Below are 22,259 nucleotides of genomic sequence, written 5' to 3'. Positions count from 1 at the left end.
CCCTCGGCTAGAGAGGGAGGTGGCCTCAGGCTGCTCTTGCGGAGGCTGGCGGGGGGGGCGCGGTGCAATGGGAGCGGAGGCCTTGTCCTCGGCTGCCGCTGCAACGCCTGCTCTTCCCTCCCTCAGGAGAGCGGCCTCGTCGCCCTTGTTATTCGGGAACGACTTGGATGGTCCGCGGCCTTGGGCAGGATCGCCACGTAAGGGGCCCGCTCTGGCTTCTAGTGGGCTGCGACAAAGGCTCGTTGGCTGAATTCCTGTCACACAGGTGTTAAAAGGGCAAGAAGTCGTTTAGAGGAAAAGGTGGCACTCCTTCCTCGCCCTTTTTTCCTGAGCAGTGCAGGTCTATAAGATTATTTATTCTTCCAAGTGAGCCTTGGGGCGTTTGGCAAACCAAATGCTAAAGTGTGACATTTTTATGCCACCACGCTCATACCTTCCAGGTTTCGTGCAGTTCGAAAGCACGTCAAAGTGCAAGTAGATAAATAGGTACCGCTCAGGCGGGAAGGTAAACAGCGTTTCCATGTGCTGCTTTGGTTCGCTTAGTCATGCTGGCCACATCGCTGGCTCCCTCAGCCAGTAAAGCGAGATGAGCGCCGCAACCCCAGAGTCATCCACGACTGGACCTAATGGTCAGGGGTCCCTATACCTAATAGCTTACAGAAACTTTTTTGTGTATGTAAACAACTTATGAGTATGTTAGTTCTTCCAGTTCATCTAATTTCTTCATGTGTTTTTCTTCAGGTTAAATATACTGGACACTAATTTTCTTGTACTGGATACAATACATTGCCAAGAACTGGTATATAACTCCAAAAGAATAATTGGTAATTAAGGCTGGCATCCTGCATGCAAGTTGCTTAAGTTCCTTTGAAGGGAATGGGATTCTGGCTGAAAGCCCAAATACATTTATAAGGGGCAAGTCCAGTCTTGTCCAAAAGCACTTACCAACACACCAGGAGCAAGCATGATTTTCATATTGAGGGGCCAAATAACTTTGTGTTGTGATGGCTTACAGTGTAATCGCATGCAGAGTTGGTGCACCTACGGTAATTATTCATAAAATAACACAGCAGCAAGATGTTTACTTGCTCTGCTTGCATGTGCTCAAAGACATTTATTTGATAAAATTAGCAGTTTCTTTACTAGAAAGGCAGCCTGCAACTATTTTAAATAAATAAATAAATGTTTAGGTAAAGATAACGGTGAAGGACCCCTGGACAGTTAAGTCCAGTTGAATTCGACTATGGGGTGTGATGCTCATCTCTGCTTTCAGGCTGAAGGATCCGGCGTTTGTCTGCAGACAGCTTTCCCAGGTCATGTGGCAAGCATGACTAAACCGCTTCTGGCGCACAGAAGACCATGATGAGTGCCAGAGTGTATCTACTCGTGCTCGTGTGCTTTCAAACTGCTAGGTTGGCAGGAGCTGGGACAAAGGGAAGTTACTCAGAGGTAAATCCCTTGTGGAACTGAAGTTAGTGAACTCATTCAAGAAAGTAGTCTAAAATGATATGTTAACTGATCGGAACACAATTGAGGGTGTGTGGTTTATATGTTTAAAGACAGTGCTTACATACTGTAGATAGGAACGGATAATATGGATTACTTTTCCCTTAGTGTAATAATCATAGAGAGAGGCATAGGCACAAACTCCTAGAGGCCAAGGGGTATTCAGCCACCCCAATAAAATATTTGAGGGGGTCAGCCCTCAAATGGTGTGCATGCACTGCATCATGTGATTGATTATGGGGTGCAGGGCTTACCTCCCCCCCCCCACAATATTTTATACAAGTTGCCCCCCTGGAGCGAGGGTAGTTAAATATTGGTACAATTGACTTTTTATGCTTATACATAGAAGAGTGATACATTTAAGTGTTTGTCCAGAATCTAGATCAATATTTATGTAGAACAATGATGTAGCAGTTATTCCTACCTCATTAATCTATGTCATTATTTATTAAATTTCTACCCCAACCTTCATCTCAAAGGGCTCCAGGGTGACAAACGCCAAAATCTTAAAACAATAATAGTAAGAGGATACACAAGCTTCTGTAAGTACCATTACAGAAGATTAAAGTATTATCTATCTAGTTAGTGAAGAATCAAAGTAGGACTTTGAAATAACAAGCTGGGTTAAGGGTTTCCATAAGTCTGTTATCTCCAAGAGTAAAACAAAATCCAGGTGATTTCTTTTTTACCCTTTGGATATCCAATCTGTGGGTGCTGGTTTGCCATTTCTGACTGCTGCCTGGGGAGCAAAGCCAAGAGTTGACTGTAGCCAATCATCTGCTCCGTGCCATGATTTCTCACTTCCCGTATGGTTTTGCATTCACCATTTCCCATCAGCCTGAAGACAGTTACTGAAAGGGGTGGAATTCCCAAGAGACCTGTTCTTTCTCTTCTACAGTCTCTGGATGAGCAGCTCAGCATTGTGGTTCCCCACTGCGCCCTCTGTTTTCTGCTAGCAGGATTTCCAGCAGAATGACAACAAAGCCGCTGCCTGCTCTTGAAAACTGCATTTGGTAGGGTTGGGGGAAGGAGGGAGAGTTGCTGTTTTCAGGAAATGAAGCAGGAAGTCTGATCGAAAACTGCACACACAAAAGGCAGCTTAACTAAAAAGAAGGTAACATTTTCCCCTCACCCTCTGATTAGTTTGGTTTTTAAATTTCTGAATTCAGGTTAGTAGGACTAGCTAGGCATGAATTTATAGTGAAAATGATTTTTTTGCTCTTTAAAAAAAGGGAAAAAATGGATATATAAACAATATTATTTTAAACCATTTTGGAGTCTGTCATGTAGCTTGCATGTTGGATGACAGGCTGGGATATAGGTTAATGGGATATTTTCCATTTCCCCCAGCTTGTGAATGTTTTCCAGAGGGATGTGGATGGCAGTAGGCTTTGATGGAGTTTAAATGATTAACATAATCTATGTATATATGGCTTGCCTAAACAGAAACAGGTCTGACTTCAGCTTTACATTTTCATTCATATACAAAGGTTTGCATATTCTCTTTGATGCTGATCTTTTTTTCCAGTGTGTGCACAGGAAATGGGTGAAAAATAAACTGATATGGCTGTTTCTAAATTACAAAATCCTTGCATGTGTGTGGACCTGTAGTGGAAGTGCTAACTACAATCATTGTAGCAAGTACTGTCAGATGTTTCCTATTTCAAGGTATATACCTTATTAAAAATGTTTTGCTTTTGTTTCAGATTATCACAAGTCTATATAAGATAAGGGAAGTGATCTGTTTCGCAAGCTGTTACAAGCTAACTCATACAATCAGTTGAGCTATTGGCCTCATTCTTTGATAAACTTTCACTTGTTGACAATGCTTGATGTCAAAAAACTGTTATGCAATTAAGAGCTAATTTATGCAATGATTCTATATTTTCCTTTTTAGTTCCCTTAGAAAATGGGTTACACCTTATGGCAAAAGATGGTCTGAATTATTTGTTGTAAACACAAAACTCATGTTGCCACTCCATTGCAAACCTTCCTAATAGGAGTTGAATAACAGTATGCCAAATCGCAATTTGTACTTGAGACAAATGGTCCCAGTTTGGGACAAATGGCCCCAGACAAATCCACTAGGGTGCTTGGAGAAATCAGGGGACAATTTTATTGTTAGAGAACTGTCATAAAACTTTTTGTACAGTGTATAAAAGAGAATACAGGAAAACATACAAGCCCACATTCCCCACAAGATTTCAGGGATTTAGCAACAGAGACCTTGATCCAGCTCCAGTTGCGAGGAACTAGTTGCGTGATTGGCCCTGGGTGGGGACGTGCATTAACTATGTGTACAGAAGGCTGTTTATTTTCATGCAGTTTGTTTCTAATACTCTGGTTATGTTTACATCTCAGTCTCCACACATACATACCCCACTGTTCCAATGCCTGTAGCTCTGAGAGCTGATTAAATTTTGTATAAAAGACAGCTGAATTCTTATGAGATGAGGCATTTATGGATCCAAGAATGGTGGTGCTGTGCCAGAATTGACAATGCCTGCCTGTATCTGGTCATAAATATATAGCATCGTATCTCTTAGTTCTTTATTTGGATGTTGTTCTGTGCCATACTCTTTGCTGGTTTGCAAAGAATTCATAGCAAGTATTTAATTATGTCCATGTAAGCTGTAGCTCACAGCAATTTCACACTTTGTGGCAGCTGGGTAGTGTTTTCCTCGGTACACATATAAAGTGTGAAGGTCAGGCACCTCTAAAAATGAGACGTGACTCTTAGATAGTACAACTCATGGCATTCTGGGAATGTTATCAGGCTTCTGTAATTCTGGCTTGCACATAATTTGCAACTTGCAGGAAGAGACATATATCATCATGATTAGCATTTTAGTTTTGAAGGCCAGGATGGATTCTATAATGTAAATGGAATGCACTTGATTATAAGGCTGAGCACTCTCAAGATGGGACAGACATGGACTTCTTGTTGCCTCTCCCAGCTTGTGTGCATGGCCTGCTGATCTCCCTCACCCTGTCACTGTGTGCTGACATCATGTGCTGTGATTAGAAAGACTACTGGAGGGGAACAAACATGGCCACACATCCTTTAAACAGTTGCCATGTTTCTTACTCTGTGGTAATTGAATGCAGATGATTCATTTAACCAGGTTCATGTATTTGGATCTAATGGGAGTCAATTTAAAAGATACTCAGATCTGTGGAAACCTGACAAATGATTTTGCCACCTTAACCTAGATGGGTGTGTGTGTGTTTGCCTATATTGTGCTATGTACATTTTTAAAAATATATCACTGGGATGGTTCTAGGTTTTTCTGTGCTGTAACAGAAACCAGGACAGTTGGAGGAGGGAGGCTATTTCAGGGAGCTGCAGCATCCCTTCTGAGGTAATCCTCAGACTGGGGGAGGGGGAGGCTTTTGTAGGTGCTTTGCTGGGAGGGCATTTTTTAAAAGCTGCAAAGCTCAGTGAGGGAAGAGGATTAGTGTGAGAGAGCGAGTGAGCTGCTGGCTGGTTTTACTAGGATCATCCATCTGCTCTGTGCTTTGGGCATATTGAAGTGGGCAGTCTCACTTTGCTTTCCTCATCTCCTCCTCAGCTGTGTGATTAGGGCCCTGCGCATCTGTAATTATCCAGCCAGACTGCAAAGCCGCTTGCCACACTTTACAGCACTCCAGGCCACCTCCACACTGTGGAGCAATGGCGCTCCGGACTGTGCTAGAGACTGTCGAAAGTGGGGAGCAAGATACTATTCTCAAGGTGCTGCAGATCTACAACCAGGAGGTGAGTATTCATTGGAAATTGTTTGGCTGATGTCAGTCGGAAGGATCAGCTGGAGAATCTGTGCTGGTGCTTTGGTGCCGTTCCCCATAAGCTGCCTTCAGTTTTATCTGCCTGCATTGCTTCAACAAAATGTTGTTAACCACTGCAAACAAGTATCTTTTTGCCTTTGCAAAGAGTAGGTCTTTTGCATATTGATTGTTTGTGACTGCACTCTCCCTTTTTTCCTGTATGTAATGGGGAGCTTGTGCTGCTTTCGCCAGAGTCAGACGTGTTGGAAAAATCGATGTTAGCAGTGAAGGATGGATTTTGGAGAGCAGAAGGGAAAGGAGGAGCTTTATGTGGCAAGCAGATGTGTGGTATTAACAAACAGGCAGCCCCAGGAGGAGCTGTATGTGGAATAGAACTACTGTGCGGTGTGCAATTTTAGATAATTAAAAAAATCTCTTAATGAAGGGATTGCCATAGATATGGCATTTGAAAACTGATGGGGAAGAGAGGGAAAACAATGAACATGGTGAGAACAAGCAGTCTAAGGCACTAACCATTAGATTTGTTTCAAAATGACACAAGAACCAGATACTTCAATGATAATCATATCTGAGAACTTGGAATCAAGCTCCTGTGAATGTGTCATTAATTTACAGGCAGTTGCATCAGGAATACTTTTGGTTTACATATCTATGTGACTCCCCTTGTGGTAGACCTTCAAACTAGGTGGGAAATAAGCAAAGCTGCACATTTTATATGTAGCATAAATGGTATTTCCTCAGAGGAAAAATAAATGAGTTGGCAAACTGCATGTATTTATTCGCATATGAAATCGTCTTACACTGTGTCAGATCATTGGTCTTTAATCCAGCATTTGTTTACTTCAGCTCACAACGAGGCCTCGACCAGAGGTCTTTCCAAGTCCTGACCTGAGATGCTTTTTAATTAGAGATGCTGGGAAATGAACCTGGGAACTTTTGCATTAAGAGCTTGTGCTCCACTGCTGAGCCTTCCCCTTGTTTTGCTGTGGCAAAGATTCCAGCTGTAGCAATGACAACATGAATAAAGCAGAGACTGGTAGATAAAATATCAGCTTCATTAGCAGAGAAAAAGGTTTAAACCTTTAGAACTCCATTCAGGATATATGTGTATGTACTGTATGTATGCATTTGTAGGCGATTTTGGATAGAGAAAATCAATATTCTACCTGGAAGTTTAGAGAACAAGAGCTTTGTAAACAGAAAGGCCACCTTTTGGTGTTTCTCCATCAGTGTTTGGAAGAGCGACTGCCATTCTCTGAGCACCCAGAAATGCTTCACTGTGGTCTCTCAGTATGGAAATAGTTTAATGCTGAGATATTTTAAGAATTCATGAGAGGGAACTCCATAAGAGGAAGCATAGCAGATAAAGCAAAAGTCATGCTTACCAAAAACTTCTTAGTTTTTACCAAAAAAAATTCTTAGGCATGGTGACAGAAGAATATAAAAGCTATACACCTAACAGTGATATTTGTGCTCCACTTCTCAGCTGTCATTGCCAAGCAGCTACCAGTGAATCGAGTGCAGCTAGTAGGCTTATTCAACAACTGAGGGAACAATTATGTGAATTTCATTTTTCTTTTTCTTAATGATGTTTGCATATAAATCAGACAGTATATGAAGCAGCAGCAAAGGCTATAGAACTTTGTTTCTTCGACACGAGTGATCTCTGTTTGATGTTGAGAAGGAATACTTGGGAGAATATGAAACCAGAACCAAGATATTGCTAGGAGTTTTTGAACGGTAGTGTGGGAAACCCATGAGATCCTTGGAAACTTATTAGGAATCCTGCAATCAGAAGATCAAGAATGGTGGGCAAGCTTTCCTGAAGAATGGCTTGCCCACCATTGCTGATCTTCCATTGCAATGTAAAGCTGAAGGGATACATTAGTGTGCTCTAGAGTGTGTTTTTAATTCCCACAGGACAATGATGAGATCCAGTAGGCTGTCTTAGAGCACTGCATGAATGGACTGCCCATCTTAGGACATGCATCATAATATTCTACATTGTAGGGGTTTCCCTTCAGCAAAGTTAACATGGGTTTCCCTGAAAGTTGAAAATTTGAAAACTACAGTCATAATCAACATGGCTACTCAGGTGGTAATAGGCCATTCTTCCTGTATCTCTCCCTCCTCCTTACCCCAGCAAAACAAGATGGTACAAAATATGGTTTAGTTCTTTGTCTGCAATAGCAAACGGTGTATGATTCAATGGGCAGGGCTGTATTTCAGAGAAGATTGCCCATCATTACCAATACAGAGGTACCTAAGGTTACAAACACCTCGGGTTACAAACACTTTGGGTTACAGACTCTACTAACCCGGAAGTAGTACAGTAGTACCTCGGGTTAAGAACTTTGCCCCAGGATGAGAACAGAAATCGCATGCCGGTGGCACAGTGGCAGTGGGGCTGCAGGAGGCCCCATTAGCTAAAGTGGTACCTCAGGTTAAGAACAGTTTCAGGTTAAGAACGGACCTCTGGAATGAACCTCTGGAACGAATTAAGTTCATAACCAGAGGTACCACTGTATTCTCATTGATAATGTTGTTCTTCATCCTCCCCTCCCCCCCCCAATATCTTCCCACCTGGAATGTGGGCCACTCGGAGGACTCCAGTCCAAAAGTGAAATACATATCTAATAAATTAAAACTATTGTAGATCCCTTGATAGGTTTTCAAGGAACCTCAGAGTACCATAGAACAGAGTTTCAGAAACCATTGCTGCTGCTAATAAAACATTGCAAGATCTGAAGCATAAGGCCTCCTGATCATTAAAGAAATCCTCTTCATACAGCCAAAATGCATTGTTAAATCATTCCTAAATTTGGAATCTTAGTATTCCATTTCATTTCTATATGATAGGATTGAGAGAGGTGAACATGATTTTGGAATGTGCATAGATGAGTGTGAACAAGACCTGTCAACAGTGATTTGCCTGTGTCTGTTTGAGAATCATCTTCATATATAGCAAAAGTGAATTTGCTAAAAAAAATTACATTGTGATTATGAAATGTTTACAAAAAAGAATCTAGAAGACTTTAAAAAGCAAATGGACTCGAATTTTGGGTCCTTATTTACAATTTCCCATGTGTTCTTCCTTCAGGAAAGCTGGCTGGGCTGTGTGAACTGTCTTGTACTGAGGATTGCCCTTGAATGTAGTAATCTTTTGAGTGGTAGTTGACAATTCAGGGTAGAGCCCTGTGTGCTCCCCTACCACTTCATTGTGGAAAAAATGTCACTATCTACCCTCACTTAAAATGATTGTAAGGTTATCTCAGGACAGTTAATTTCAGTAGAACAAGATGTGGAGAGTGTAGGACTGCATTAAAGATTTTAGATTCATACAGTGTAAATGGAAGAAAAAAACCATAGTGGTATGAGATGAAGCTGTCTACCTGCCTTACCATAACAATTAATCTTTTGCTGATGTTTGGATGTCTCGGTATCCTGGTACCTCAAGACTGAATAGGTATGCTTTGAAATGACCCAATGAATTTAATTCAAAGTTTCCAACTTTTTAAGTATGTATAGCATACTTTAAAAATGGACTCTAGATATTTTCAGTGCCCAGTGTCTCTAATTCTGTGTAGGATTTAATGTGACTGGTCACGCCTAACATGATAGGTTCTGTACATTCTAGTTTATTAAGCTCCTTATAATGAAGCAAATCATGTAACATACTTTTGAACATTATGATCAGTAGTGGCTAGCTAGGGATTTGCATAAGTGACATATATACACATTCCAAAAACAAAAACTTGGACCATAACTAGGCTTGTTTGTGGGAGCATCCCTTGAGCAGAGTTCTCTTTTGCTGGCAGGAGCATCTCATGAATGGGCAATGGAACTTTCCTCACTTTCCCCCTGCAGTCCCTTATGCCTTACAAAATCTGCTCTAGAAGGTTGGAAGACTCTCCAGAGAAGCATGAGAGAGAGTGCAGGGGGTTGCAGCAGGAAGGGAGAATTAGAGAAAACTGCCTCTTCCATCTTCCATGTTGCAGACTCATAAGAATTTTTACTCAAATAGAAATTGGCTACAATAATGTATTGAAACTTCTGGTTCCAAAGTCAAGAGAAACTAATTAGATTGTCATTTTCTCGTGAAGACATCAGAATGGAGAACCGGTTTTTTTGTGTTGTTCAAATGAGCACATCAGTGGCTTCAAAGGGCTTTCCAGATGCAAGTACTTTAAGGACTGCACCCCAAAGTTGCTTTGTTCTGCGTCTTATATTACTTCAGAATTGCATCCTATGTATCTTTTGACATTTTCTTCAGCATAGCCTTATATGAAACAGTAGAATTGTTCAGAGCTGCACAGTTTCCTTATACAGTGGTACCTCGGGTTAAGTACTTAATTCGTTCCAGAGGTCTGTTCTTAACCTGAAATTGTTCTTAACCTGAAGCACCACTTTAGCTAATGGGGCCTCCTGCTGCCACCACACTGCTGGAGCACGATTTCTGTTCTCATCCTGAAGCAAAGTTCTTAACCCGAGGTACTATTTCTGGGTTAGCGGAGTCTGTAACCTGAAGCGTCTGTAACCTGAGGTACCACTGTATCATAGCTTTCATATGCTCCTCAGTATGAATTTATTAGTTTCTTGCTTAACTTCACTGCTTTATAGTGTTCACTGGAGTTGCATGCTGTAGGACTAGGTGTTCAGAAGAAATCAGTTGATTATCACTTGCTTTAAAATTCCTTTCGCGCTTTTAGAGTAAGTTTATTTTCCTAGTACATATCTGTTGTCTCTGTTTCATTCTCAGAAATCACAGTGTTTCACCTTTGAAGATGAGGAACAGGAAGAAAGGAGGGTAAGTACTTATTTTCTTAGTTTGCTTACTCCATCAGGATCACTGAGGCTGTGAGATGGTGGCTTGCCCTAGACATTGAAAGCACGGAAAGCACGGAATTCCTCCTACATGCATGGAAGCTTTTCCTTCTGAACAAAAGTGTCTAGTTCAAAAGCATGCTTCATGTATATTATGGTCCTCAAGAAGTATGAAATCATGCTGGTAGCAGCTAGAGGGTGGCTGATGGTGCTGCCTCATAAAACCACATGCTGGGTGGCAGAGTACAATTTGATAGCGAGGCACCTGTTGCATTCAGGTCCCATTTCTTTTGTTAACCCCCCCCCCAAGTCTTAGAGCCATGAGATGAGTAGCAAATAATCTACTTTGACTAGTGGTTGTGTGATGTGCTTATACAGAAAGGCCTTTCTAGGAGGAGGCACAGTCACAATAAATAATGGGAGCTCAGTTCCCTCATGAAAGCTGTAGTGTTTGTGATCCTTCTATGTCAACATTTCTGTTGATATAGGTCTAAAAGGTCTATTTAAAATAATATAGTTAACTTTTATTTAACTGTTAGAATAATATGAACAATTACTAATGATAAGTATAACCAATCTTATTAATACTATTATGATAGATAGGTAAGTATTTGATTATTAAATATTTATTTAACTATTTTAGATAATAAAAAGTACCGTTGCTGTTTTTAACTGGCAGTTTTATTGACATGTTTTTTACCTGCTTGCTTTATAGGTATTTTATGTGTATGGGATTATTTTATCTTGTATTTTTATTTTACTTGATATTGGGCAACTTGGGCGTCATTATGTGGAAAGGCATGATATAAATTTAATAAATAGGGTCATACATTGGCAGGCACATTTTCAGTACGTGCACCAGCCAGTATAATTTTATCTGTTCAAGGAAGCTTCCTTGAGTTTTACTGCATAGCCAAATTGCAGAAAGAAATGGGAGATCAAGATGTAACTGCATACAGTGACTATGCAGATATTTTTATTGCATTCACTTTCAGGGCAGAAAGCTACTGTGACTTGTTCTCTTCTCCCACCCCACCCCGCAGCTGTTTTCAGTTTCTCTTCTCTGGATTTGAACTCTGACAGAAATAAGCCACCATTCTTTGAGGAGAACAGTAGTTATTTGCATTAACTACATTCACTAGCATCAGTTAAAAAGGCATTTAAACAAGTGTTTGCTGATAATGCTCCAAAAATAGATACACCTCTGTACCTTTACTGAATTTGGATTAAATTGGCCCATAGTCTGCAGAAAGGGACGCAGGTGGCGTTGTGGGTTAAACCACAGAGCCTAGGGCTTGCCGATCAGAAGGTCGGCTGTTAGAATCCCTCGCGACGAGTTGAGCTCCTGTTGCTCGGTCCTTGCTCCTGCAAGGCTAGCAGTTCGAAAGCACGTCAAAGTGCAAGTAGATAAATAGGTACCGCTCCGGCAGGAAGGTAAACGGCGTTTCCATGCGCTGCTCTGGTTCACCAGAAGCATCTTAGTCATGCTGGCCACATGACCCGGAAGCTGTACGCTGGCTCCCTTAGCCAGTAAAGCAAGATGAGCGCCGCAACCCCAGAGTTGTCCGCGACTGGACCTAATGGTCAGGGTCCCTTTACCTTACCTGCTGCAGAACAAAAGGATACAAAGAGAAGACGAGAGAGAGAGAGAGAGAGAGAGAGAGAGAGAGAGAGAGAGAGAGAGACTATGAAACTACAAATGTGCCTGTTTTTAAATACTGTATCTGTTTTCACTGAAGCTCCACCATGGCACTCCTCCATTCACTTTTGCATCATTTTGCTGCTTTATTGTGGCCTGCAGAAAGCAAAGAACTACATATCACTAAAACCAATGAGGGTGTGTGTATAGAAAGTGGAATCCTCTTAAGGATCATTTTTAAACCTCCTTTTTTAAACTTGCTCATTAATGACCTAGAGTTAGAATTTTGCTGACAACACCAGAGGTTTTGTCATTAAAATTGCAAATGCAGTTGCTGCTGCTGCTGTTTTTATTATTAAGTTTTTAACCTGCCCAATATAAGCAAGTGTAGAGCAGTGCACATTTGGGCAAAAAAAGCCTCATTTATTTTAACAATATTTATTTATTTAAAAATTATAAACTGTTCTACATTCAAATAATAAGTGGTACAGTATATTAACATGTGTCACAGATGTACTAATGGGGTCCAAACTGGCAGTGACTGACCAAGAAGGATATGGCCCGAGGCACTGGATGGATTGTGCAGGTTTGAGGTACAACGTAGCTCGTTGAACCTGTGCAATCCACTAGCGCAGACATAATTTTCTTTCTTCACATAGACGTTTATTGCTTCACTACTCGTTTTCTTCTCCCATCCCTCACCTCTGTAATGCTTCAGAAACTGGCTGCGCTTCTGATCAAGTTTCTGGAGAGGGTGCTGCAGCCATCCTGCCAGGTCACCTGTTTGGAAAGCATACGGATCCTGTCCCGAGACAAAAGCTGCCTTGGCCCTTTCACAACCATGGAAGGCCTGAAGACGCTGGCCAGGCACGCGGGGATTGATTACGCAGAAGAGCAGATTCTGGAGGTTCCAGACCTTGAAGTGATCCTGGAGGCACTCAAGTGTCTCTGCAACATTGTCTTCAGCAGTCCCCGGGCTCAGGAGCTGACCTCCGAAGCCCGGTTTGTGGTGGGCCTCACAGACCGCATCAAACTCTACAACGAGAGAAACCTCCCGCACGATATAAAGTTCTTTGACTTGCGCCTTCTCTTCTTGCTGACGGCACTGAGGGTGGACATCCGACAGCAGCTTGCGCAGGAACTCCGGGGTATCGGTCTGATGACAGATACCTTGGAACTCACCCTGGGAGTCAAGTGGCTAGACCCTCACGAGGTAGCTGCTGAGGGGAACCCTTCTGCTCCTTTACCTCGGCAGGAGGTGGAGCGTGCCATGGAGATCCTGAAAGTGCTCTTCAATATCACATTTGACACCAGCAAGAGGGAGGTAGATGAGGTAAGATACTCAGAGGGAGCTTTTGGTAGCTCAATTTTGTGATGTGTTTCTGTTTTTATGTACCCGTTTTTTTCATCCATGATTCCTGTGCTTATAGACACTATTTAAGAAAGGTAGGGGGCAGGTGCCTGACTTAGTTCACCCCACCCCCCTGCATTTGTTCTGTGGGAGCACCTATATATTTGGTCAATTCTGCTCATGCCCACTGGCTGACTCTTGTTATAAACAGGCCTATTTATCAACATACAAAAGCACAAATTCCTGCACACTCAAAGCCAATTAAAAAGAAAGGCTAAATGAATGAAAACATTCATTTCTAAAATTATGTTGTGTTTGCTTCCACAGTCCTGTTCTAAAACATGGTAAAATCAGATATCTTACAATCTGGTGGAATCTATTTTTCAGCAATGCATGGCAACTCAAGAAAGAAAGCCTAGCATTGTGGGTGTTGAGGTGTAAGCAGCAGTGTTGGCAAGGTACTGCCAGTGTCGTGTTTACTAACTAAATCAGGATGAAAACCTAGCAGATCAAGCTATTTAAAATATCCAGAGTCTCTCTCACTTTCTGGATTAGTAATGAACTGTGAGCTCAGGGAGACCTGTGAAGGATATAATTTCTGGATGTCTATTTTATACTATTTATTTATTTCATCAAATTTATATACTGCTTGATTGTAGAAATCCTCAACAAAATTACTTTGGTTTTATGTATTCTACTCTGATATTTTATGATGTCAGTTTATAAACCTTTAAAAATATAAATAAATGAAACATGAAGCAGCAGAAGAGAGGGTAAAGTGTGGCAGAAGAAATATAGATACCTCTGTAGGGAAATGATATTTGCATCTGGAGTTCTGAATTAAGAAAATATTCCAGATTCAGCAACCAGACAATCCAAATTCCATGACTGGATTTTTTTTTAAAAAAATTGCAATTTGCCGTGTTTGTGTATGTATGAATTAATTTAATTTAACCGTTATATTCTTGCTGCCTAATTTAATTGTTGTTCTGCATAATTTTACATTGTGGGGAAAGAGGAGGAAGAAAGCAGCTTAGACAAAATTGTGGGAGCATAATCAAGACACCCAGAGAGAAGGATAAGGGATCAAGGGAAGAAATAAATGCTGAATGAAGGAGTCTCGTACTACTTCATTCAGCCCTACTTTGGTTACTATGCCCACATTTCTCCACAAAATGGTGCCAGGAACTCTGTTAAGGGCTGTATTCTGAGCAGGGTAATTCAGCTACGCACATTTTTAGTTTCCTTGGGTACAGTTTTTCTTTGGACTAGAATTACATTCCATTTTGAGAATGTACTATAAAGCATAGCTTTTTGCAACCAACAGACTGTGCACAAGAGAGATGTGTTCCTTTCTCATAATCAGGCTTTTCATTGTGTTTTGGGGCCAGGAAGATGCTGCTCTGTACCGACGCCTGGGTGCCCTCCTCCGTCACTGCCTGATGATTTCAGCAGATGGTGAAGATCGGACAGAAGAATTTCACAGGTGATTATCCTGGTGAAAAACTTGGATTGGCTGGGAAAACAAAAAACATCATGACCGCCATACAGCTTGGGTATTCAAGAATCTGGGGGTCAGGTCAATTTGACACAGTTAGTACCTAAGAACTTTAGTTGCTGATACTGATTGATATAGTGCTACCTGCACTTCTGTACGGGGGGTGGGGGGCGGGGGAGCGTGCCACACTGGGTACTGTTTGGAGGATGGGTGCCATTGTGGCTGCCCCCAGGGACACGCAACCCTGGGATGTGCACCACGTCCCCGCAGGCAACGCGCCACGCCCCCGGGACACGCACCAGCCATGCCCATGCCTGTTCTCCGCTCCAGGGGCTGCCACATGTTGCTTCGCCACTGGCTACTGGTGGTTGTTGTTGTTGATGATGATATAGTACATGGCACTTTATAAAGAATTAGTTTGATATAATCTAAAAATGGACATCAGAAAACAGCAAAGGAAGGGAAGAGAAAATTGAGGCAGTACATGGGAGAAGTAAATTCTATTGTTAAATGTTCTCAGGAGTGTTTATAGTCTTGCCACGATGCCAAGGCAAGGATAGTATTGGGTCTTGTTCCCGTGGTGCTTGAAAATGGAAATAAACTAGATTTTTGTCAGCTTTAAACAACAAAACAAAATGGTTCCTTGTTGATGTGGAGGCTACTTCCTTTGCATATTTTGTCTTGCATTGCATGTTCAGCCACACAGTCAACCTTCTGGGCAATCTGCCTCTCAAGTGTCTGGATGTCCTGCTGGCCCCCAAGGTGCATCCGGGCTCGCTTGAATATATGGGAGTCAATATGGATGCTGTCAATGTTCTGCTGGATTTCCTTGACCGACGTCTTGACAGGGTGGGTGAAAAGTTCCTCATTGCCTCACACCCACATTTACTTCAGATTCTTTTCATGCAGGCAATGAAATACACTGTAATATTTCTTAGAGAGGAAGGGGGAACTACAGAGTGTTACAGGTTTTGGTGTGTACCCTGAATTTCTTATACCATAAAGTTTCCTCTGAGAAAAGGGATGGGTTATAAGGTATATCTACTCCATGGGTGGAGCCAGGATTTATTTTTTGTGGGGGGAGAGACTTTATGTTGGGCATTGGGACAGAACAGATATATCTGCAATGCAATTGGTCAGTTAGTTAAGTATTTCTATTTATTTATTTACTTCATTGGGGAGGTCAGCTGCCCCCCTCACCTCTCTGGCTATGCCTATGATCTACTCCAGGCATCCCCAACCTGCGGCCCTCCAGATGTTTTGGCCTACAACTCCCATGTTCCCTAGCTAACAGGACCAGTGGTCAGGGATGATGGGAATTGTAGTCCAAAACATCTGGAGGGCCGAAGGTTGGGGGTGCCTGATCTACTCTGATGATTTATTATGTTGCCTGCAGCTGAGCTGCCATTTACCTGCTCTGTTTCAGAGAAAGGAAACTAGTGTTTTTAGATCCTTCCATAAAAAAATTTGTACTCTGGTGTATTTTTTCCCTACATGGGAAACAACATGGCTGTGATTATTATTACCACCTTCTTTTTTGTGGGCTCTTCTATAGGGTCACAAGCTTAAGGAGAGCCTGACCCCTGTGCTGAACTTGCTGACTGAGAGTGCTCGAGCCCATCGGCAGACCAGGAAATTCCTTAAAGCTAAGGTACTGTATTTAAATTACGTAGGATCCTAAGCAATAATGATCCAGCATTATTTCCATTGATCCAGCAAAAATGTAAGGCAAGTCCCACCCATGCCATCATTCTGGAAATATATACTGTAGAAATACTGAAATTGTCACCTAAGGTTGTGTGTGATCCTATCGTTTTGAAAAATGCTTTGAATCCCTTGCTATGAGTGTGAGTGGGCATGTGTCTGCCTAATGTAAAAGTGGCAAAAGTCACCATGATGGTTTCTGCAAAGATGTAGTGGCACTTTTGGAGCAATATTTACAGGGCCTTATGAAAACCAACGTAATAGGAAGGCCTTTTAAAATAACTCTTCCCTTTCCATGGGATTGCAGGTACTCCCTCCACTGCGGGATGTGAAAAATAGACCGGAGGTGGGGAACTTGTTGAGAAATAAGCTTGTGCGCCTCATGACTCACATTGACACTGATGTCAAGCACTGTGCTGCGGAATTCCTCTTTGTTCTCTGCAAGGAGAGTGGTGTGTGCCTTTCCATGTTCTATTTCATCTAGTGAAGGTTGTCTTGTAACATTGTATGTCTGACATTGTATGTTACAATGTCTTGTAACATTGACTGTCTGAAAACGAAATTGAGTGAATAGACTGATCCATCCAAGTTCGTAACTGCTGAAAGATTCATAGCACTGGGGTAGACAGACAGAATATGTTTTAATGGTGGCTTGGCTGCTAAGAGCTGAGGCAATTCACTTATGAGTCATAAGGCAAAATTACATATTGCCTGGGTAAGGGTGGAATGAAACAGAACCAAATAATTCACCCTAAACATTCACTGACTAGAGATACACTTAGGAAAGAAAAATATTTGTTGTAAAAAGGGAGGGAATTCCAAACTTAAGCTTTGATAGCCACATACTTACATATTCTCTCTCAAGTTCAATCAAAGGGCCTCGCTTCACAATTAAATCACTCTTTTTGCTGAATGTTAGGACAATGGCAACAGTTTTCCCTATTTTTCCTTTGCAAAGTGACTGTTTCCCTCCAAATACATGCACCAGCCCATAGATGCCTACAACCATTCCCATATGACATTTCACACATTTCTTCTAGTGTGGATATTATATTTGCTTGAGGTAAAAGCAATACAAATATCTTCAACGGTCAAAGAAGCTGGGTTCCCTGCTGCTACAGGGGTAAGGGGATTCCCTGGGCCTGTTCAGCAGGTGGAGAGTGAGAAGCAAATGAGGTGAAATGAAGCAGCTCTGAATGTGACTTACAGACTTGAGAGGCTTGCAAGAAATCATTTCCTTGAAAGGTGGTCCGATAAGAGTCGGTTTTATGATCATTTGAATTCAGCAGTCTTTTCCAGATTGTTTTTGTAGCAGCAGAAGAATATGACCCTTTTGCCTTTATTTTCCTCAACAGTGTCACGGTTTGTGAAGTACACGGGATATGGGAATGCTGCGGGGCTCCTGGCAGCCCGAGGCCTCATGACAGGAGGTCGGACAGAAGGAGAATACTCTGAAGATGAAGACACTGATACAGAGGAATACAAGGAGGCAAAACCCAAGTATGGACCCCCTTGTATGCATTGCTTCCTTAAGTATTGCCTTTTCTTCTACTTTTGGCACAAGTCCTTTTCTTGTTCACTTTTCCTCACTCAACCCATTACTCATTTTTTTCTTTCCAACGTTCTTATTGGCATGATGTTCATTTCCCTGTGTTTAATACTGTGGTTATCTGCTTCCATGCCTAATGGCCTTATTCACTGCCTGCCACGTCTTCACAGTTGCATGTCTACACCAACAGCTTTCCCCTATAATCTGCTGCAGAGAATCACAAACCTTTGTTTTGAACTCCATTTCTAGGTGGCTGTATGTACGAAAGCTTCTCTGTCATGAAAGAGGTTCTGACTCCTCCCCACTCCCATTTATCTTGGTTGCTTTCTCTCTTCCTATCCCTTGTCCCGTTCCTCCCATCCCCTTCATTAGCAGATGATTCTCCCTTCTATTCCAAATATATACAGAATTTCCATCATTCACGATTAAATCCATCTTGCGGATTTCTTTGGTTAACTGTTTTATTAGCACAAACTTCACAATCCCATGTCAATGTTCTTTCCTTCTGCTACCTCTTCCCATTTGCCCCTGCTCATCAGTTATATTGTGATACATGTGAATGCATTTGCACATATAGAAAATTTATTAAAGTAGGGACTATTGCAATTCAGAAGAGGGAGAAGTGAACATTACTGGGAAAGGGGTGAATATTAGAACCTGGACAATGAGAGGGATAAGATTGAACTGAACTGAGTCAAGAGTGCTATTCTGGACACTTTGGGGATAGAGACTCAAAAGCACTTTGTATTCTCATGTTAAAGGTGTATGTCTGTGATAGGCATGTGAATTATAGCACTAGATTGCTGGGCTTCTAACCTCCTCTTCCCCTGCTTCCACGATAACCAGTGCAAATGGGGATCAAAACTGGCATGCATGTCAGTAGGTGGATTGCCACTTGCCCTAGCAAGAATCCTGTGCCATTTTCAATTTTTTAGTAGTATTTGGTCTTTGGTAGCATGTAGTGTTGAAGAATGTTTGCTACATCTCTGGTACAGTCAACAGTCATTAAGCCAGTGGTCAATATATCTGCCTTTTAAATGAACATGCTTCTGCCTTCTTTCTGTGTGTTGTTGTTTTGACTGACTCGTACAGCATTAACCCTATAACGGGACGTGTGGAGGAGAAGCTTCCCAACCCAATGGAGGGGATGACAGATGAGCAGAAAGAGGTTGAAGCAATGAAACTGGTGAACATGTTTGACAAACTCTCAAGGTACCATGAGATAGATTTATCTGGAAGTGGGTCAGCAGTTTGAAGAGCAGGCTAAAAGAGGTCAACCAGTTAAAATCAAAGGTTCTGAAATTCCAAGCTCATTGTCACTTCAAACGAATAATTTCTGAATTGTTGACTTACATTTGACCTCTTTTATCCTCCAAATCATTGGACTGTCTTAGATTGTGAGCTCCTAGGAAAGAGGACTATTAACATCAAGAAAGGCCATTGAAAACAGCCATGAGCCTGTTAGGTAGCACAGGATATCAATATGATTTTGTCCATTAAGCCATTATGTGTTAACAGTCACTGAATGGGAATGAAGTGGAACCAACCGTCTGAAAGAATCAAAGGAGTGAACTACTGCCCTGCCATCAGTGGTGGATGATGGGGTAGCATTGCTCTCTTGGTTTCCCACTGCTGTGCATCACTGTGAGTTACTAAAAGGTGGGAGGGGGGCATGGCAGCAGGGAGCTCAGCACAGTGTGGGTGCCAATCCATGCACTGTGTCAAGCTCCCTGTTGCCTTTCCCTCCTCTCTCATGGTAACCAACAGCTACACCGGATTTCCATCATTTGGTGACAGTAGGGCTTTTCTCATTGGCTTCAAATGTGGTTGCTGGAATGAAATAGTGTGCATCTCATATTTAAAAAAGCATTTAGACTGTTTTGAAACTGCTAGTGGACTAGGAGAACTACCGTATTTTTCGCCCTATAGGACGCACCGGCCCATAGGACGCACCTAGTTTTTTGGGGGGGAAATCAAGGGGAAAAAATTATTTTCCCCCCAGGTTTGCGCAGCCATCCCCAAGCTAGAAGAGGGAGACGGAGCGCTCCGTCTCCCTCTTCTGCCTTCAGGGACAGCCTCCCTAGCCTCTGTGGGGCAGCGCACTACGCTGCCCTGCAGAGGCTTTGCGCAGCCATCCCCAAGCTAGAAGACGGAGACGGAGCGCTCCGTCTCCCTCTTCTGCCTTCAGGGACAGCCTCTCTAGCCTCCGTGGGGCAGCGGCTTGCCCCGCTGTCCCCCGAGCTTGTGGGGCTGGTGATGGGGAGAAGCAAGCTTGCTTCTCCCCACCGCCCGCCTCCAAACCAGGTCGGGGAATAGCGGGGTGACGGCGCTCCACCTCCCCGCTATCCCCCGAGCTTGTGGGGCTGGCGATGGGGAGAAGCAAGCTTGCTTCTCTCCCCTGCCAGCCTCCAGATCAGGTCGGGGAATAGCAGGGTGGCGGCGCTCCGCCTCCTTGCTATCCCCCGAGCTGGTGGGGCTGGCGATGGGGAGAAGCAAGCTTGCTTCTCTCCCCCGCCAGCCTCCAGACCAGGTCGGGGAATAGCGGGGTGGCGGCGCTGCGCCTCCCCGCTGTCCCCCGAGCTTGTGGGCTGCAGGCTGCTGCCCGCAAGCCTTGCGAGCCCGCGGGACCTCCCGCCGGGTTTGCAAGACTTGCGGATAGCTTCCTGAAGCCTGGAGAGCGAGAGGGGTCGGTACGCACCGACCCCTCTCGCTCTCCAGGCTTCAGCGAAAGCCTGCATTCACCCCATAGGATGCACGCACATTTCCCCTTCATTTTTGGAGGGGGAAAAGTGCGTCCTATAGGGCGAAAAGTACGGTATATTGAACTTTGTGGCAAGCAACAGGAAGGCAATGACAGGTGACATACCAAAAGGGTGCTGGTATTCTGGCCTTTTGACTACTGGAACTAGAGTAGCAGGGCATGGAAAATGTTGACCATATGTCTTTTCTTTTTTTTAAGAATAATTTTTTATTAACCGACCAATCACATCAAATCAAACCAAATTACATAAATTCCAAATTACACAGCCGAATTTTAAATTTTTGTTGGGGGTACCCATATTTCAAGTTCTGAAGGGGGTCCAATCAACTTCTTGCTTCTTACTGCTGTTTTAATGTCCACAAATCTAACCTTATGATGTTCACAGTACTATCCAGTCATTTCTTCTTGTTTTTCCACATCTCTTGTTGTTATTTTCATATATTTTTCCTTTCTCTTTGTGACCTCTGATAGTCTCCACAAGCTGGTTAGACAGTTTGTAATCCTGCGTGGATATATATTTTTTTATCCAGTAGCCATATCCAGACGTTTTCAATGTAACATCACTTCCATACATCAAAACAGTCTTAGCGTCATTAATCTTCACCAATCTGCCTCCTTTCTCAAAACCTCTGAGGAGATGCAGGAATGCAGTCTGAAAACAAGTCCGTTCCTTCTCTCGGCTATAAATCCTTTGGCAAGCTGGCGACTCCGAATTAATTGCTGTGCCATTCCAAAAGCTCTTATTGCTTCTCGATCTCCATAAAGCATACTTTTGGTTAAAGTTTATCTCCACACAGACCTTAATCATCCTGCTTGGGTCAGTTCAACCGACGATTCTAATGAGGAGGGGTTCTTGTAAATCACATAGAAGGAAAGTAAAAAAAGGTCTCCCCCCATTCAGTCCCGTTGTCAACATACCCAGCCTTTGGTGTATCTTCATCGTAAAATATTCCTGTTTCTCCAACCCGACGTCTTCTTTCGCAGAGATCACTTAAATTAGCAGACTTCACTCCCCTTCTTCACTTGAAATATGTGCATTTGCTTCTTTTGTAATTAATAGTTCCAAATTGCTGCAGCTAGTGCGCTATCAGAGACAGCGTCCAGGAGAGCCGAGGGCCACACGGGGGCATTCTGCCTAGGGCCCTCACCCCCTTCTTTCGAATTAGGGGGTGATTTATGGGCACAGCAGGCAAGGGCAGTATTCCCCATTTCCTTGGGGCAACAAGGGAGGCTGCCTACTCCCATAACAGCCTCTTAATTACCCCGTGTGGGTCGGAGAGATGGTATTGTCGGCCATCTTCCAATGCGCCTCCTAGTGGCCCCCCATGTTGACCATATATCATTAAGTTTCTTCCTCAACAATGAGGATTGGAAATATTTTAATATTAAAGCAGAAATTTTCTAGAATCTTGAGGGGGAAGTGGAACCCAAAATCAGTGCTCTAGGTGGCGGTTCATCTGTGCTGGAAGATGAACACCTTGGATAAACTGGGTGTGATGACTGGAAATAATGGAAATCTGCACCCTGGGGGATTGCACACCACTTACCTTCACTATGCATTTGAATGTCATCTCCACAAAGTTCATTCTGCAGGCTATGTAGTGATAACTCTGGCTAGCTGCTAGTAGGAAGTACTATTGC

General features: G+C 42.8%; 2 protein-coding genes across 5 annotated transcripts in view; one reads left to right on the top strand and one right to left on the bottom strand.

The window, feature by feature from the left end:
* Positions 1 to 52: 52 nt before the first annotated feature.
* Positions 53 to 22,259, top strand: part of RIC8A (RIC8 guanine nucleotide exchange factor A) — a 24,932-nt gene continuing 2,725 nt past the window's right edge. The window contains exons 1-12 of one of the 4 annotated variants that reach the window (XM_053396272.1): positions 53 to 197; positions 2,405 to 2,620; positions 3,213 to 3,285; positions 5,079 to 5,263; positions 10,052 to 10,099; positions 12,474 to 13,088; positions 14,498 to 14,592; positions 15,303 to 15,453; positions 16,160 to 16,255; positions 16,616 to 16,760; positions 17,664 to 17,808; positions 18,950 to 19,069. In XM_053396272.1, the coding sequence (XP_053252247.1) occupies positions 5,180 to 5,263; positions 10,052 to 10,099; positions 12,474 to 13,088; positions 14,498 to 14,592; positions 15,303 to 15,453; positions 16,160 to 16,255; positions 16,616 to 16,760; positions 17,664 to 17,808; positions 18,950 to 19,069 (1,499 nt within the window). In that variant the 5' untranslated portion in view covers positions 53 to 197; positions 2,405 to 2,620; positions 3,213 to 3,285; positions 5,079 to 5,179. Of the gene's footprint in view, positions 198 to 2,151; positions 2,621 to 3,212; positions 3,286 to 3,313; positions 5,264 to 10,051; positions 10,100 to 12,473; positions 13,089 to 14,497; positions 14,593 to 15,302; positions 15,454 to 16,159; positions 16,256 to 16,615; positions 16,761 to 17,663; positions 17,809 to 18,949; positions 19,070 to 22,259 lie in introns of those variants that run through there. The other 3 variants (XM_053396244.1, XM_053396254.1, XM_053396262.1) reach the window with 3 other exon arrangements.
* SIRT3 (sirtuin 3) overlaps positions 14,013 to 22,259 on the bottom strand; it is a 21,747-nt gene continuing 13,500 nt past the window's right edge. The window contains exon 9 of the mRNA XM_053396315.1: positions 14,013 to 14,622. Within this exon, the coding sequence (XP_053252290.1) occupies positions 14,587 to 14,622 (36 nt within the window). The 3' untranslated portion in view covers positions 14,013 to 14,586. The remainder of the gene's footprint in view (positions 14,623 to 22,259) is intronic.

Source organism: Podarcis raffonei, chromosome 1 (assembly GCF_027172205.1).
Source record: "Podarcis raffonei isolate rPodRaf1 chromosome 1, rPodRaf1.pri, whole genome shotgun sequence".
In the NCBI taxonomy this organism is placed as follows: Eukaryota; Metazoa; Chordata; class Lepidosauria; order Squamata; family Lacertidae; genus Podarcis; species Podarcis raffonei.
This window is presented reverse-complemented; position numbering and strand designations above follow the sequence as displayed.